This window comes from Cetorhinus maximus, chromosome 12, assembly GCF_964194155.1.
Source record: "Cetorhinus maximus chromosome 12, sCetMax3.hap1.1, whole genome shotgun sequence".
NCBI classification, from domain to species: domain Eukaryota; kingdom Metazoa; phylum Chordata; class Chondrichthyes; order Lamniformes; family Cetorhinidae; genus Cetorhinus; species Cetorhinus maximus.
The window spans coordinates 60,330,683-60,347,675 of NC_135890.1; the positions used below are offsets into that span (position 1 = coordinate 60,330,683).

The 16,993-nt window shown below is 45.0% G+C and overlaps 1 protein-coding gene across 1 annotated transcript in view; it reads left to right on the plus strand.

The window, feature by feature from the left end:
• Nucleotides 1-16,993, plus strand: part of cfap54 (cilia and flagella associated 54) — a 264,156-nt gene that overhangs the window by 116,418 nt on the left and 130,745 nt on the right. The window contains exon 21 of the mRNA XM_078554638.1: nucleotides 8,965-9,086. Coding sequence (XP_078410764.1) covers nucleotides 8,965-9,086 — 122 coding nt within the window. The remainder of the gene's footprint in view (nucleotides 1-8,964; nucleotides 9,087-16,993) is intronic.

Consider the following 16,993-nt stretch of genomic DNA (forward strand, 5'->3'; position numbering starts at 1 on the left):
TACCTTTTAACCTTTTTCGATTCCTTCACCCCACTCCACCCCCACTAGGGCTATCTGTACCCTGCTTGTCCTGCTTTCTACCCTTAATTAGCACATTCCTTAGATAATATCACCACCTTCAACACCTCTTTGTTCTTTTGTCTGTGACATCTTTTGGTTATCTCCACCTATCACTGGTCCTTTATCCAGCTCTACTTGACCCAGTCCCCCTTAAACCAGCTTATATTTCACCTATTTTCTATTTTTATTTAGTTCTGTTGAAGGGTCATGCGGTCTTGAAACGTTAACTGTGCTCCTCTCCGCAGATGCTGCCAGACCTTCTGAGGTTTTCCAGGTATTTATGTTTTTGTTTTGGATTTTTCCAGCATCCGCAGTTTTTTGTTTTTATCCCACTAGATTGGAAGTTGGCAAATGTTACACTGCGTTTCAAGAAAGGAGGGACCAAGAAAACAGTGAACTGCAGGCCACTTAGCTTAATATCAGTTATGCTGATTAATCTGTTATTAAGGGAGTCTTAAGAATGCAGTTGGAAAAGCATTGTATGGTTAGAAAAAGTCAACATGGTTTTACTAAAGGGAAATCATGTTTGAAAAATTTATTCGAGGTTTTTGAGGATGTAACTGGTAGGGTAGATAAAGGGGAACCTGTACATGTGGTATGCCTGAATTTCCAAAAGCATTCGATAAGGTGCTGCACAAAAGGTTAATAGGTAGAATAAGGGCTCATGGAGTTGGGGGTAATATTTTAGCATGGATAGAGGATTGGCTAACAGATAGAAAGCAGAGTGGACATAAACGGGGCTTTTTCAAGTTGGCAGGCAGTGAATATTGGAATGTCGCAAGGTTCAGTGCTGGGGCTTCAGCTATTTACAATCTACATTAATGACTTAGATGACGAGACAGAGAGTAATGTATCTAAGTTTGCTGATGATACCAAACTAGGTGGAAAGGTAAGCTGTAGGGAGGACACAGAGAGGCTTCAAAAAGATATAGACAGGTTAGATGAGTGGGCAAAAAGATGGCAGATGAAGTATAGTATAGGGAAGTGTGAAGTTATTCACTTTGTTCTTAAGAATAAATAAGCTGAATATTTTTTAAAAGGTGAGAAACTTGTAAGTGTTGACGTTTAGAGAGATTTGGGTGTGCTGGTGCAAAGAATGCAGAAAATTAGCTTGCAGGTGCAGTAAGCAATTAGAAAGACAAATGGTATGTTAGCCTTTAGTGCAAGGGGATTGTAGTCGGACAATAAAGAAGCCTTGCTACAGTTGTACAGGGTGAGACCATATCTGGTGTACTCTGTGCAGTTTTTGTCTCAACATTTAAGATCGGATATACTTGTATTGGAAGCAGTACAGCGAAGGTTCACTAAATAGGTCTCTGGGATGAGGGGGTTGCCCTATGATGAGAGGCTGAGTAAATTGTGTTTATATTCTCTGGAGTTTAGAAGAACGACAGGCGATCTCACTGACACCTACAAAATTCTGAAGGCGCTTGATAGGGTGGATGCTGGGAGATTGTTGCCATTGGTCAGGGAATCTAAAACATGGGGGCGTAGTCTCAGGATAAGGGGCCGATCATTTAGGACTTTAGGCCCCTTTCCTCGCGCAAAGGGTTGTGAATCTTTGGAATTCTTTTCCTTAGAGGGTTATGAATGCTCCACCGCTGAACACATTTAAGGCTGGGATAGACAGAGTTTTGATCTCTCATGGAATTAAGGGATATGGGGAGCGAGCGGGAGAGTGGAGTTGAAGCCCAGTATCAACCATGATCATATCTGTGCTGATTCACGCTCTCATCTGGACCTGGAAAAATTTATCGATTTTTGCTTCCAATTTCCACCCCTCTCTCACTTTCACATCTCCGACACTTTCCTTCCCTTCCTTGACCTCTCTGTCTTCATTCCTGGTGATAGACTGTCCACCAATATTCATTATAAGCCCACTGACTCACACAGCAACCTCGACTACAGATCCTCACACCCTGCTTCCTGTAAGGACTCCATCCCATTCTCTCAGTTCCTCAGCCTCCACCACATCTGTTCTGATGACGCTACCTTCAAAAACGGCGCTTCTGGCTTGTCTTCCTTTTTCTTTAACCGAGTGTTCCCCCCCACTGTGGCTGACAGGGCCATCAACCATGTCCGACCCATCTCCCACGCCTCTGCCCTCACTCCTTCCCCTCCCTCCCAGAGCCATGATAGGGTCCCCCTGTCATCACTTTTCACCCCACCAGCCTCCACATTCAAAGGATCATCCTCCTCAATTTCCGCCAACTCCAATATGATGCCACCACCAAACACACCTTCCCCTCACCCTCCCTGTCAGCATTCTGTGGGGGCCATTCCCTCCGTGACACCCTGTTTATTCCACCCCCAACTCCTTATCCCTTTTCTATGGCACTTTTCCATGCAATCGCAGAAGGAGCAACACCTGCCCCTTCATCTCCTCCCTCCTCATCGTCCAAGGCCCCAAGGTTTTTCAGGTGAAACAGTACTTCACATGCACCTCCTTCAATTTGGTCAATTGTATTCGCTGCTCCCAATGTGGTCTCCTCTACATTGCGGAAACGAAATGCAGACTGGGGGACTGCTTTGTGGAACACCTTTCCTCAGTCCGCAAGCATGACCCGGATCTTCCTGTCACTTGCCATTTCAACACACCATCCTCTCCCATACCCATATGTCCATCCTTGGCCTGCTACAATGTTCCAGTGAAGCCCAATGCAAACTGGATGATCAGCACCTCATCTTCCAATTAGGCATGTCACAGCCTTCCGGACTTAACACTGAGTTCAACAACTTCAGATCATACTGTCTCCTCCATCTTTACCCCTTTTTAATCCATTTAAAAATTTTTATTTATTTATTCATTTATTTTGTTTATCCTTCCCCCCACCCCATGGTCCATCTGTCACTTGTTTTATGTTTTGCTTTCACAGAGCGCTGACCCTTGTTCTGCTATTAACACATCCTGCTATCTTACCTTTATGCCACTCTCAGCACCTTCTTTAGCCTGTAAAACTACCATTAACATTCCCTTTGTCCTGTGTCCATGACACCTTTGTCAAATTTCATCTTTGCTCTCACTTATCCCTGACCTTCTATTTTCCTCCACCTGCTCTACACCCTCTTAAACAGTATAAAATCCATCACATTTCTATTTCTCTTTAGCTCTGAAGAAGAGTCATATGAACTCGAAACGTTAACTCTGTTTCTCTCTCTGCAGATGCTTCCAGACCTGCTGAGTTTTTCCAGCATTTTCTGTTTTTATTTCAGATTTCCAGCATCTGCAGTATTTTGCTTTTATCAATATGATTATGTTGAATGGTGGAGCAGGCTCGATGGGTCATGTGGCTGAGTCCTGCTCCTATTTCTTATGTTCTTATAAGCCAGTGTGAGATAGACTTTAATTCTGTGAATTTGGTGTATTATAACAGTGTGTATAAAGAATGGAAAGAGCCTGGTAAGGCAATAGGGCGTGATGGTAAGACAGTGGTTATCCAACATGGCAATCAAACTGTTAAGGTTCATTCCTTGCAGTTAATTGGGATTGGTTACAAACACGCAGAATCTGAGCAGCTGATAGAAGGTGTAGAGGCACCCTGTACCTCACATACTCATGTGTTTTTCGATGACAGTTTTGAGAAGCAGAATACAATAGATCAGGGGCTGGATGGTGGTAGGTAGGCTGAGCGATCGTGATGCATAGGGCAGGACTAACACACCCAAAGGCCAATTGCCTAAAGTAGGTAATTGGGGACATATCAGAAGGGCCCAGTGTGGAGGGATGTGATTATTGTGAGATGTGCAGGGAAAGCTACTGGTAAGTTTAAATATGGGTTAACTGTTCATGATGGTAGCCAAGAAGTGAGGTCCATGGACTGGCAGAATGGGGTAAAAAAATGGAAAGTAAGAAAGCGCAATTTGAGTTCTAATAGTGGGTTTGAGAGTGGCTCTTGCATCAGAAAATTATCACGTAGAGGAGAAAGAGTCTCTGACCGCATGAGAGGGAGAGATCTTACAGTAGTTGTCTCAAAAGACATCAAAGTGCAACTGCAGCATAGTTTCAACAAGGGAGAAATATAAATTGGTTTAAGGTGGGTGGGTGGGGGGGTAAGAGACACATTGAGGGTGTGGTGTGAGCAGATAATCAAAAGATGTCACAGACAAAAGGGTCAAAGAGGTGTTGAAGGTGGTGGTCTTTGTCTGAGAAAAGTGCTAATTAAGAATGGAAAACAGGATATTCAAAGTACAGCTCTAGTGGGGGTGGGGTGGAAAGACTAAAGGTTTTAGTTTTAGATTTGAAAATAATGGAAATAGGTGGGGAAAGAAGAATCTATATAAATTATTGAAAAAAAGCGGGTGGGGGGGGGAAAGAAACGGGGTGGGGATGGGGGGAGGGGGAGTTTAAGATCTAAAGTTGTTGAATTCAATATTCAGCCCAGAGGGCTGTAAAGTGCCTAGTCGGAAGATGAGGTGCTGTTCCTCCAGTTTGCGTTAGGCTTCACTGGAACAATGCAGCAAGCCAAGGACAGACATGTTGGCAAGAGAACAGGGTGGAGTGTTAAAATGGCAAGCGACAGGGAGGTTTGGGTCTTTCTTGCGGACAGACCGCAGGTGTTCCGCAAAACGGTCGCCCAGTTTGCGTTTGGTCTCTCCAATGTAGAGGAGACCGCATTGGGAGCAACGAATGCAGTAGACTAAGTTAGGGGAAATGCAAGTGAAATGCTGCTTCACTTGAAAGGAGTGTTTGGGCCCTTGGACGGTGAGGAGAGAGGAAGTGAAGGGGCAGGTGTTGCATCTTCTGCGTGGGCATGGGGAGGTGCCATAAGTGGGGGTTGAGGAGTAGGGGGTGATGGAGGAGTGGACCAGGGTGTCCCGGAGGGAACGGTCCCTACGGAATGCCGTCAAGGGGGGTGAAGGGAAGATGTGTTTGGTGGTGGCATCATGTTGGAGTTGGCGGAAATGGCGGAGGATGATCCTTTGAATGCGGAGGCTGGTGGGGTGATAAGTGAGGACAAGGGGGACCCTATCATGTTTCTGGGAAGGAGGAGAAGGCGTGAGGGAGGATGCGCGGGATATGGGCCGGACACGGTTGAGGGCCCTGTCAATTGACTGCCACCTCTCTTCAAAAAATGCCCTCTTTGAAGAAGTATGGTTCTGTCCTCCGACAGGATTTCCCAGAAGATGTCTCTTCTGCCCTGCTCACCTTCATTGCTTTCCATTTCTCTCCTGGTGTTTGACAAGGTGTTTACTAAAACCCGCTTTCACAGCCATATCTCCTTTCTCAGTGACTGTCTCCGTCTCCGACTCACCCCACGTGGATTTCAACTGAAATTCCATCCCTCTTGTTTCGAACCCACCCAGGATTACAGGTATCTCCGGGACATAAAACGTTTCTCGGACTGCTGTTCCCGTCGCATTCTGAGATCCACACTCAGTGCCATGCGCCGCCATATGAACACACTCGACCTCTCCCTCCAGCAGCACCGCCGCACCCTTTTTCAAAGCTGCGCGTGCCCCCAGTTTCATTTTATTCTTTGCCTCATCCGTCGCCTCAACAAGAAACTTTTTCTCTTTCTCTCAAGTGCTAAGGAACGCAAGCTCCAACAACTCATCGACTCCAACACCCATCTGGGACCCTCCACCCCTGCTTGTCCCTCCGTCCTCACCCCATCTTCCAATCCCAGCCCCAGCTGCGTATTCACTATACCCCCTGACCTTCCCCTCTCCGATGCTGAACGTTCAGTGCCCAGCAAAGGACTTAGTTTCATACCCTTACGCCCTCATCTCAATGAGTTTCGGGCTCGGCATGATGCTGAACTCTTCTTCCGCCGTCTTCGTCTCCGTGCTCACTTCTTTGGGCAGGAGTCCTCTCCCCGTTCAACGGATCCTTTTACCCACCTCCAATATTCTCCCTCCACTTGGACCCCTCCCTCTGGATTCTTACCTTCTCTTGATCTTTTCATTGAGAACTGTCGGCGTGACATTAGCCGTCTCAATTTCTCAGCTCCTCTCACCCATTCTAATCTGTCTCTCTCTGAACTCACTGCACTCCGTTCTCTCAGGTCCAACCCCAACATTGTCATCAAACCCGCTGACAAGGGTGGTACTGTTGTTGTCTGGCGCATTGACCTCTACCTCGCGGAGGCTGAGCGTCAACTCGCAGACGTTTCCTCCTACCTCTCCCTGGACCATGACCCCACCACAGAACATCAAGCCATTGTTTCCAGGACTGTCACTGACCTCATCTCCTCTGGAGATCTTCCTCCCACAGCTTCCAACTTGATAGTCGCCCAACCTCGGACGGCCCGCTTCTACCTCCTACCCAAAATCCACAAACAGAACTGTCCTGGCAGACCGATCGTGTCAGCCTGTTCCTGCCCCACGGAACTTATTTCTCGTTATCTTGACTCCCTTCTCTCTCCCCTTGTCCAGTCCCTTCCCACCTACATCTGTGATTCCTCTGACACCTTACGTCACATCAACAATTTCCAGTTCCCTGGCCCCAACCGCTTCCTCTTCACCATGGATGTCCAATCCCTCTACACCTCCATCCCCCACCAGGATGGTCTGAGGGCCCTTAGCTTCTTCCTTGAACAGAGGCCCCAACAATCCCCATCCACCACTACTCTCCTCCGTCTGGCTGAACTTGTTCTCACACTGAACAATTTCTCCTTTAACTCCTCTCACTTCCTCCAAATAAAAGGTGTGGCTATGGGTACCCGCATGGGCCCCAGCTATGCCTGTCTCTTTATGGGGTATGTGGAACATTCCTTGTTCCAGTCCTACTCCGGCCCCCTCCCACAACTCTTTCTCCGGTACATCGATGATTACTTCGGTGCTGCTTCATGCTCTCGTCTGGACCTGGAAAAATTTATTAATTTTGCTTCCAATCTCCACCCCTCCATCATCTTCACATGGTCCATCTCTGACACTTCTCTTCCCTTCCTTGACCTCTCTGTCTTAATTTCTGATGATAGACTGTCCACCAATATCCATTACAAGCCTACCGACTCCCACAGCTACCTCAACTACAGCTCCTCACACCCCGCTTCCTGTAAAGACTCCATCCCATTCTCTCAGTTCCTTCGCCTCCGTCGCATCTGTTCTGATGACGCTACCTTCAAAAACAGCTCCTCTGACATGTCCTCCTTCTTCCTTAACCGAGGTTTTCCATCCACGGTCGTTGACAGGGCCCTCAACCGTGTCCGGCCCATATCCCGCGCATCCTCCCTCACGCCTTCTCCTCCTTCCCAGAAACATGATAGGGTCCCCCTTGTCCTCACTTATCACCCCACCAGCCTCCGCATTCAAAGGATCATCCTCCGCCATTTCCGCCAACTCCAACATGATGCCACCACCAAACACATCTTCCCTTCACCCCCCTTGACGGCATTCCGTAGGGACCGTTCCCTCCGGGACACCCTGGTCCACTCCTCCATCACCCCCTACTCCTCAACCCCCACTTATGGCACCTCCCCATGCCCACGCAGAAGATGCAACACCTGCCCCTTCACTTCCCCTCTCCTCACCGTCCAAGGGCCCAAACACTCCTTTCAAGTGAAGCAGCATTTCACTTGCATTTCCCCTAACTTAGTCTACTGCATTCGTTGCTCCCAATGCGGTCTCCTCTACATTGGAGAGACCAAACGCAAACTGGGCGACCGTTTTGCGGAACACCTGCGGTCTGTCCGCAAGAAAGACCCAAACCTCCCTGTCGCTTGCCATTTTAACACTCCACCCTGTTCTCTTGCCAACATGTCTGTCCTTGGCTTGCTGCATTGTTCCAGTGAAGCCCAACGCAAACTGGAGGAACAGCACCTCATCTTCCGACTAGGCACTTTACAGCCCTCTGGGCTGAATATTGAATTCAACAACTTTAGATCTTAAACTCCCCCTCCCCCCATCCCCACCCCGTTTCTTTTCCCCCCCCACCCGCTTTTTTTTCAATAATTTATATAGATTCTTCTTTCCCCACCTATTTCCATTATTTTCAAATCTAAAACTAAAACCTTTAGTCTTTCCACCCTACCCCCACTAGAGCTGTACTTTGAATATCCTGTTTTCCATTCTTAATTAGCACTTTTCTCAGACAAAGACCACCACCTTCAACACCTCTTTGACCCTTTTGTCTGTGACATATTTTGATTATCTGCTCACACCACACCCTCAATGTGTCTCTTCCCCCCCCACCCACCCACCTTAAACCAATTTATATTTCTCCCTTGTTGAAACTATGCTGCAGTTCTGCCGAAGGGCCATGAAGGCTCGAAACGTTAACTGATTTCTTCTCCGCCGATGCTGCCAGACTTGCTGAGTTTTTCCAGGTAATTCTGTTTTTGTTTTGGATTTCCAGCATCCGCAGTAGCTTTTAGCTTTTTGTTTTTAAGATTATATCTGGTTTGGATAAAGTAGACAAGGACAAACTGTTCCTATTAGCTCATGTTGCAAGGACTAGGGGACACAGATTTAAGGTTTTGGCCAAGAGATGCAGGGTGAATGTAAGGAATAAATATTTTATCCAGTGGGTGCAAATGAGCTGGAATTTGCTGCCCATAAGGGCGGTGGAAGCAGAGGTGATCAGTGATTTCAAAAGGGAATTGGAGGGGCACTTGAAGGAAATAAACCTGCAGAGCTATGGGGATAGAGCAGGAGAATGGGACTTGCTGGATTGCCGAATGGAGGGCTGATATAGACTCGGTCAGCCAAATTCACTCCTTCTGTGCTGTAAACAACTCTATAGCTCTCTGACTCTTTTTAATGGTTATGTTGCTTCATCTTACTACATAGATACCCGAATGGGAATTCTGTTGTACTGTAGCCACTGTTTATCTCCTTGATAGAAATGTGGAAGGTAAATTAGATACAGTTCAGGATACCTCTGAAATTTATAAAAATAAGCCAATGACTGGTTTGTAATTCTTTTAGATATTGTGTAGTACCTTTTCATTTCTGTCCAATCAGAGGCAGACATCATTAAGAAAGTCAAGAAGAACTACGTGTTGAAGGCTATGTTTCTAATTCAAAAAGTGATGATTCTATACAGCAAGGAGCAGGACCAATCTTCCAAATATCACCTTCTTGAGGTAATCACTGCTAACATACATAAAGGATTACTTCAAAATCCGTGAGTTCTTTGTTGATTTTGTTGAAAGACACTCAGAAAATTTGATGTCTATTCAGTTGTTTTCATAAATCCATGCCGTTGATATAGTATGCAGTTATTAGAATTTAAGTTATTGTTGTTAATTTAAAATGGGTGTCTAATTATGGTCAAAAAATCTGTTTCAGTTGAACTTACATTATAAATGCTGCTTGTGCGCAAACTGGCTGGCAAATTTCCTGAAAAACAATTAAAAACATTTAAAAAAGCAGCTCACTGTCTGTGGAGCATGTTTGGACTTCCTGAGGATGTGAAAGATGCTATATAAATACAGTTCTTTTTCTCCTTTCTTACATGGCTCTGTTAAATTTCAGACTGGAGGCTGATTTAACATCATAGTCCTTTAGTCAGTTAGCACATATATAAACCTTTTTAAAAGATCTCTGAGGCAATTTTCCCCTGGATGCTTCAGGCGGTCAAGAGCCTCTGAGGTAGCCAAAGTGGGGTCTTATGCTGAAATGCTGATTTAGCCTTTGTTTACTACAAACAACATCTTGGTAAAGGATTTGCAGTTTGCACTTGGAATGGGCCCTCAAATCAAAGGATTGTTAAGCAGCTGATTGCAACTTAAATTACCTGCTCGCTCTATTTAACTGGGCTGCATGGCATTTTGGTGGCTTGCACTTGATCAAATGCCTTCTCATGACATTGACCATCTGACTTGGAGTAAACTAGTCATTGAAGAGGATTTCAAGCGCTACTTATATGTGTATCACTGTTTACCGTTCACTTAATTGGTGCTGAACACTTGAAGAGCACTTTTGAAACAAATGGTGTTAAAATCCAGACAGCCATGCAGTGAAGGATGAAATACTGGAGCCTAGTTTTATTTACTTACAAGCTTTTATTTACAGAAACACACATCATATATCATGCATCTGCAACAAAATGAACCTTCTTTTGGCCTGCTCCTATACGCAAATGAGCACAGGTATGTCCCCGATTAATACCTGTCACTTGAATATAATTAACATCCAATTGATATACAAATTAAAATGTTCCCTTCTCCCTCTTTAAATAAGATTAAATAATGACTTTATATGTACAACCAGAAGTTCAAAAAATTACAAATTTCCATACTCTGTGCAAAGCATCACATTGTGAGATTACCCTCTTCCAGCATTCCTTCCAATTTCTATGTACGTGCACTTTAAAACAATTTGACAATTGACGTTTACCCACCACTTAATTTTATTGATTTTTTTTTCTACAGCATTTGTTTCAAGCCAGTAAGGTATCTTTTCTTACTCACATTTTTGTAGAGTACATTATCCCACAATAGATAATTGTTTATGTAACTTTCGATGGGCATACTATTTTCAGTACCCCCACTGTACAGGATGCTACTTCAGATATTTGCCAAGTAGAATCCGATATCCACAGCCTCCACAAGAGTTTCAACATCCAGGATACCTCTAACAATTCCTTTATCTTCCTAACTTTCTAAGCTAAGGGACATTATTTCTCATTCTCACCCATAATAAAAATTATGAAACCAGCTGCACTTAAATACCCATCTGGAAGATTAGCCTGTGATGCATGGATAAAAATAACTAGCTTCATGTTCTTTGGATCACCTAAGGATGGGATCTTAGGCACACATTTCTACAGATTTATTTTTTGTAATGTTTTATTTGTCCTTAATTTTATTTGTCCTTAAAACATTCTCTTCGTTGGGGTGTTTCATCAAAGTACTTAACTCCATTACATTAAACCTAGCATCTGGTTTAGCATGAGTGCACAACCAGTTCAACTGACCAATCAAACTTTGCAATTGCTCTGTCTCTCCTTTAGACATAACATAATCTTTCTGTGATAACCTAGTAGGATTAACTGGGATGGGAGAAACATTCTATATAAGATTGTTGATTTAAAGTTAAACTGTACACTTTGCTTAATATCTAAACCAATATATTTGAAAACCCAACAAACATGAATCCCAATATTAAATTCTGCTCAAATCTTATATTAATGACAAATTGTTCAAATTCTGCAGTACTGCCCTATAAGAAAACATTAACGTGCATCATAAAAATGCCTGAAGATGCAATGCTCCCAGTTATGCTCAATTCCATTTGGAAGGTCTACCAGGACACCCATGTCTGGAAGCAATTTAATTCAGCATAAGTTTTCACATCATCAGAAAAGTACTTCAGCACCACCAGACAACTCCCACAGAAATTTTAGGCATCTACAGGAGACCATCTTCCCTTTGTTGGGCCAACAAAATATTGCAGGATCTGACTCACTGGGCTGGATTTGGAAGCCTGCTGGTGGAGGAAATGGATGCGTGGGGGGCTGGAGGGAGTGGTCGGGGAACTCAGAATTTCTCAAAGCTGACCAGTAAGTTTGCTGGCATCTTCCCATCTCTGGGCCATTTTTATGGCGGCAGGTCATTCTCTTAGTAGTAATTATGATAAACTTCTTACAGATTGGCAGGAAATAGCTCGTGGAGTATCCCAGGGATTTGTACTGGCAATCCTTTTGTTTTTCATTCCCATAAATGATTTGGATTTTGCATAGGGAGCAGACGTTAAAGATTTTTGATATTACCAAATCAAGGAGTGTGACAACATATGAGGAATGATGTATGTGATTGGAAGAGGACAGTTATGGATGAATGGAAGGGGCAGGAAGGAAGCAGATTCAAGGAAGTATATCATAATGGGGAGAAATTGGACACTGTTCCACCTATTCTTTAGGTGCTATGCGGCTTCCTAATGCTCTAAAACAACATCTGAGATGTGTGCACCCACATCCAACAGGATGACCACCGGACACCATCTTGGTGAAGGAGTTTGCGTACAAATACCTACTAATGCCAGCAGCGTGCAGTGCAGACAGATTATCTCAGTGTGCAGTGTGTAATGCAAACTTGATGCCAGCTGTGCCATTTTTGAATAACACACTTCAGCCTTTGTCCTTTCTTAACTTCGCACAACTGCTGAAGGACCTTCTCCTATCAGTGCTACTTAAAAGCACCACAAAGTACTGACAGGTTAGTTGATGGATTATTTCTTCTGGTCACTGGTGCAGTTGCTTGAGTTTTTGGAGCTCTCCTGTAGATGCCTAAAGTTTCAGTGGGAGTTGTCTGGTGGTGCTGAGGTACTTTTCTGATGATGTGAAAACTTATACTGAAATAAATTGCTTCCAGACATGGGTGTCCTGGTAGACCTTCCATATGGAATTGAGTATGACTGGGAGCACTGCATCTTTTGGCATTGGACCCACATCCTGGAAGATAAGCTCCGGCATAAACTTCCTCAGTGATTTTTTTCCCACTGTTGGCAGAGTTGTTAGCCTGGACAGCTTTCTCTGCACTTCTGGTAATAGAATCTCTCTCATCCAATGTGCTGCCTGTGCTATTTCCTCCAAATACCATCTAAGAACCTGGGGCCACGATCTGCAGGCCTAGCAGCCAGTTCTTTGTTCAGAATTAGTGTTTTCTTCCTTCTGCAGCCAGAGTATATCTCCTTCTTGAGAGGTGTTCACTTTAAGTACTGTCCAAACTGGTCAATTTTTGGCCCACTCAGCAACAACAAGAATTTGCATTATAAAGTGCCTTTAATGTAGTAAAACATCCCAAGTCACTTCACATTAGCATGATGAAACAAAATTTCACTGTGAGCAACATAAAAAGATATTAGGACAGCTTGGTCAAAGCGGTGAGTTTTAAGGAGTGTTTTACAGGAGGAGGGAGAGGTGCAGAAGTTTAGGGAAGCAATTCCACAACTTAGGACTGAGGTAGCTAAAGGAATGGCCACCAGTGGTGGAGTGATTAAAATTAGGAATGCAAACATGGCTGGAATTGGAGGGGCTCAGAGATCTTGGAGAATTTCAGGCCTGGTGGAGGTTACAGAGATTGGGAGGGGTACAGCTAATGAATATTACAAATCGCCTGGGACAACGCTAAGAAGCACATGCAGTGGATGCCCTGCTTAATGTTCAGCCCCATTTAAGGAGGCCGTCTGCCTCCATTTCTATTTCAAAATCATGTTGATTGGGTTTTTGAGGCCTTGGAAAGCTTGACAGGTAAAAGGTTTTGAGAATGCTGGATCTGGAAGGACGGCTTCTGAGATAGGAGGAGTAGGTGCATTTCCTAAAGAACCGACAAACTAACCCGAGAAGCCAATCCTTGCCTACATCCACTGACCTCCCCACATCAAATGCCCCCAGCTCTACCGTGTCTCCACTCCTCATCCTCTGCAATCTCTCGCTTCCATGGCCACTAAACCCACCAGCAGCCTTCCTCACTGGACATGTAGACTGCCAGCATTTAAATAAGACTGGCTGTTCAGGCAAACCTGGCAAAAAAAAACATTGTTGACCCTGTAAAGACCCCCTTACGAACATCTGGGGGCTAGTGCGAAAATTGAGAGAGCTGTCTCACAGACTAGTCAAGCAAAAGCTTAACATAATCATATTCACGGACTCAAACTTTACAGATAATGTCCCAGACACCACCATCACCATCTCTAGGTACGTTCTGTCCTACTAGCAAAACATACCCGGCAGAGATGGCGGCACAGTGCTATACAGTTGAGAGGGAGTTGCCCTGGGAGTCCTCAACATAAGCTCTGTACCCCATGAAGTCTCATGGCACCAAGTCAAACATGGGCAAGGAAACCTCCTGCTGATTACCAGATACTGCCCCCCCTTAGCTGATGAATCAGTGCTCCTCCATGTTGAACACTACACGGTAGAGGCACTGAGGGCGGCAAGGGCGCAGAATGTACTTTGGGTGGGGGACTTCAATGTCCTTCATCCAGAGTGGCTCAGTAGTACCAATACAGACTGAGCTGGCTGAGTTCTAAAGGACATTGCTGCTGGACTGGGCCTGTGGCAGGTGGTGAGGGAACCAACAAAAGGGAAAAACCTACTTGATCTCATCCTCATCAACCTGCCTGCAGCAGATGCATCTGCCCATGACAGTATAAGTAGGAGTGACCACCGCATAGTCCTTGTGGAGACAAAGACCCATCTTCACATTGAGGATGCCCTCCATTGTGTTGTGTGGCATTAGCAACATGCTACATGATTTTGAACAGATCTAGGAACTCAAGACTGGGCAACCATGAGACGCTGTGGGTCATCAGTAGCAGAATTGCAACCGCAACTTGTAACCTCATGGCCCTGTATATCGCCCACTCCGCCATTACCACCAAGCCAGGGGATTAACCCTGGTTCAATGAAGAATGCAGGTGGGCATGCCAGGAGCTGCACCAGGCATACCTAAAAATCAGCTGAAGCTACAACACTTGCGTGCCAAACAGCATAAGCAGCAAGACATAGAGCTTAGCTATTTCACAACCCAGTGATCAGATCTAAGCTCTGCAGTCCTGCCACAACCAGTCGTGAATGGCGGTAGACAATTAAACAACTCACTGGAGAAGGAGACTCCACAAATATCCCCACCCACACTGATGGGGGAACCCAGCACATCAGTGCAAAAGATAAGGCTGGAGCATTTTCAACACTCCTCAGCTAGAAGTACCGAGTGGATGACCCATCTCAGTTTCCTCTGGAGGTCCCCAGCATCACAGAGGCCACTCTTCAGCCAATTCAATTCACTCCATATGATATCAAGAAATGGCTGTAGGAACTCGATATTGCAAAGGCTGTGGGCCCTAAGAATATTCTGTCAATAGTACTGAAGACTTGAGCTCTAGAACTTGCCGTGCTCCTAGTAAAGCTGTTCCAGTACAGCTACAATACTGGCATCTACCCAGCAATGTGAAAAATTGCCCAGATGTGTCCAGCATACAAAAAGCAGGACAAATCCAACTCAGCCAATTACCGTCCCATCAGTCCACTCTTGATCATCAGTAAAGTGATGGAAGGGGTTATCAACAGTGCAATCAAGCGGCACCTACTTAGCAATAACCTGCTCATTGACCCTCAGTTTGGGCTCCATCAGAGTCACCCAGCTCCTGACCTCATTACAGCCTTGGCACAAACATGAACAAAAGAGCTGAAGAGGTGAGGTGAGAGTGACTGCCCTTGACTTCAAGGCAGCACTTTACTGAGTGTGGCATTAAGGAGCCCTAGCAAAAGTGGTGTCAGTGGGAATCAGGAGGAAAACTCTCTGCTGGTTGGAAACATACCTAGCACAAAAGAAGATGATTGTGGTTGTTGGAGGTCAATCGCCTCAGTTCCGGGACATTAATGCAGGAGTTCCTCAGGGTAGTGTCCTAGGCCCAATCATCATCAGCTGCTTCGTCAATGCCCTGTCCATTATAAGTTCGGAAATGGGGATGTTTGCTGATGATGGTACAATGTGCAGCAACATTCATAATTCCTCAGATACTGAAGCAGCCCATGTCCATTGCAGCAAGACCTGTACAATATCCAAGCTTGGGCTGACAGGCAAGTAACATTCGCACCACATTAATTCCAAGCAATGACCATCTCCAATAAGAGAGAATTTAACATTCGCCCCTTGACATTCAATGGCATTACCATCACTGAATCCCCTACTATCAACATTCTGCGGGTTACCAGCGACCAGAAACTGAACTGAACTAGCCATATAAATACTGTGGCTACAAGAACAGGTCAGAAGCTAGTAACCCTATGATGAGTAACTCACCTTCTGACTCCCCAAAGCCAGTCCACCAAGTCATGAGTGTTATGCAATACTCTCCTCTAGCCTGGATGAGTGCAGCTCCAACAACACTCTAGAAGATTGATACCATCCAGGACAAAGCAGCCCGCTTTTTTCGCACTCCTTCCACAAACATTCACTCCCTCCACCACCGACACACAGTGGCAGCAGTGTGTACCATCTACAAGATGCAATGCAGAAACTCACCAAGGCTCCTTAGGCAGCACCTTCTAAATCCATGACTGCTACCACCTAGAAGGACAAGGACAGCAGGTAGGTGGGAACACCACCATCTGGAAGTTCTCCTGCAAGTCACACACCATCCTGACATGGAAATATATCACCGTTCCTTCACTGTTGCGGGGTCAAAATCCTGGAACTCCCTCTCTAACAGCACTGTGGGTATACCTACACCACATGGACTGCAGCAGTTCAAGGAGGCAGCTCATCACCACCTTCTCAAGGGCAATTAAGGATGAGCAATAAATGTTGGCCTCGCCAGCAACGCCCACATCCCATGAATGAATAAAAGAAATGTACAACTCCAAGGCCTCTGGTTTTTCTCACACTTCTTAAAGTAAAATATATTCCAAAGAGGCAGAAAGATGGCAAGAGGGGGAAAATGTATCCATGGCTAAGCAAGGAAGTTAAAGACAACGTAAAGACAAAAACTAAGGCATACCAAATTGCAAAGGTCAGTGGCAGGCTGGAAGATTGGGAAACTTTTAAAGGTCAACAAAGGGTTACTAAAAAAAATAAAAAGAGCAAAGGTCAATTATGAAAGAAAACTAGCGCAAAATGTAAAAACTGATAGCAAAAGCTTCTAGAAGTATATAAAAGGAGAGTAGCTAAAGTGAATGTTGGTCCCTTGGAGGATGAGACTGGGGAGTTAATAGTGGGGAACGCAGAAATGGTAGAGACGCCTAATCAATATTTTGCCTCAGTTTTCATGATGGAGGACACTAGTACCACCCCAATAGTAACAGGTAGTGTAGAGTGTATAGAGAAGGAGGAACTTAGAACAATCACCATCACTAGAGAAAAAGTACTGAGCAAGCTATTGGGATTAAAGGGTGACAAGTCTCCAGGACCTGATGGCTTACATCCCAGGGTCTTAAAGGAAGTGGCAGCGGAGATAGTGGAAGCATTGGCAATAATATTCCAAAATTCCCTGGATTCTGGAAAGGTTCCAGTGGATTGGAAAAATGCTAATATTTAATAATGCC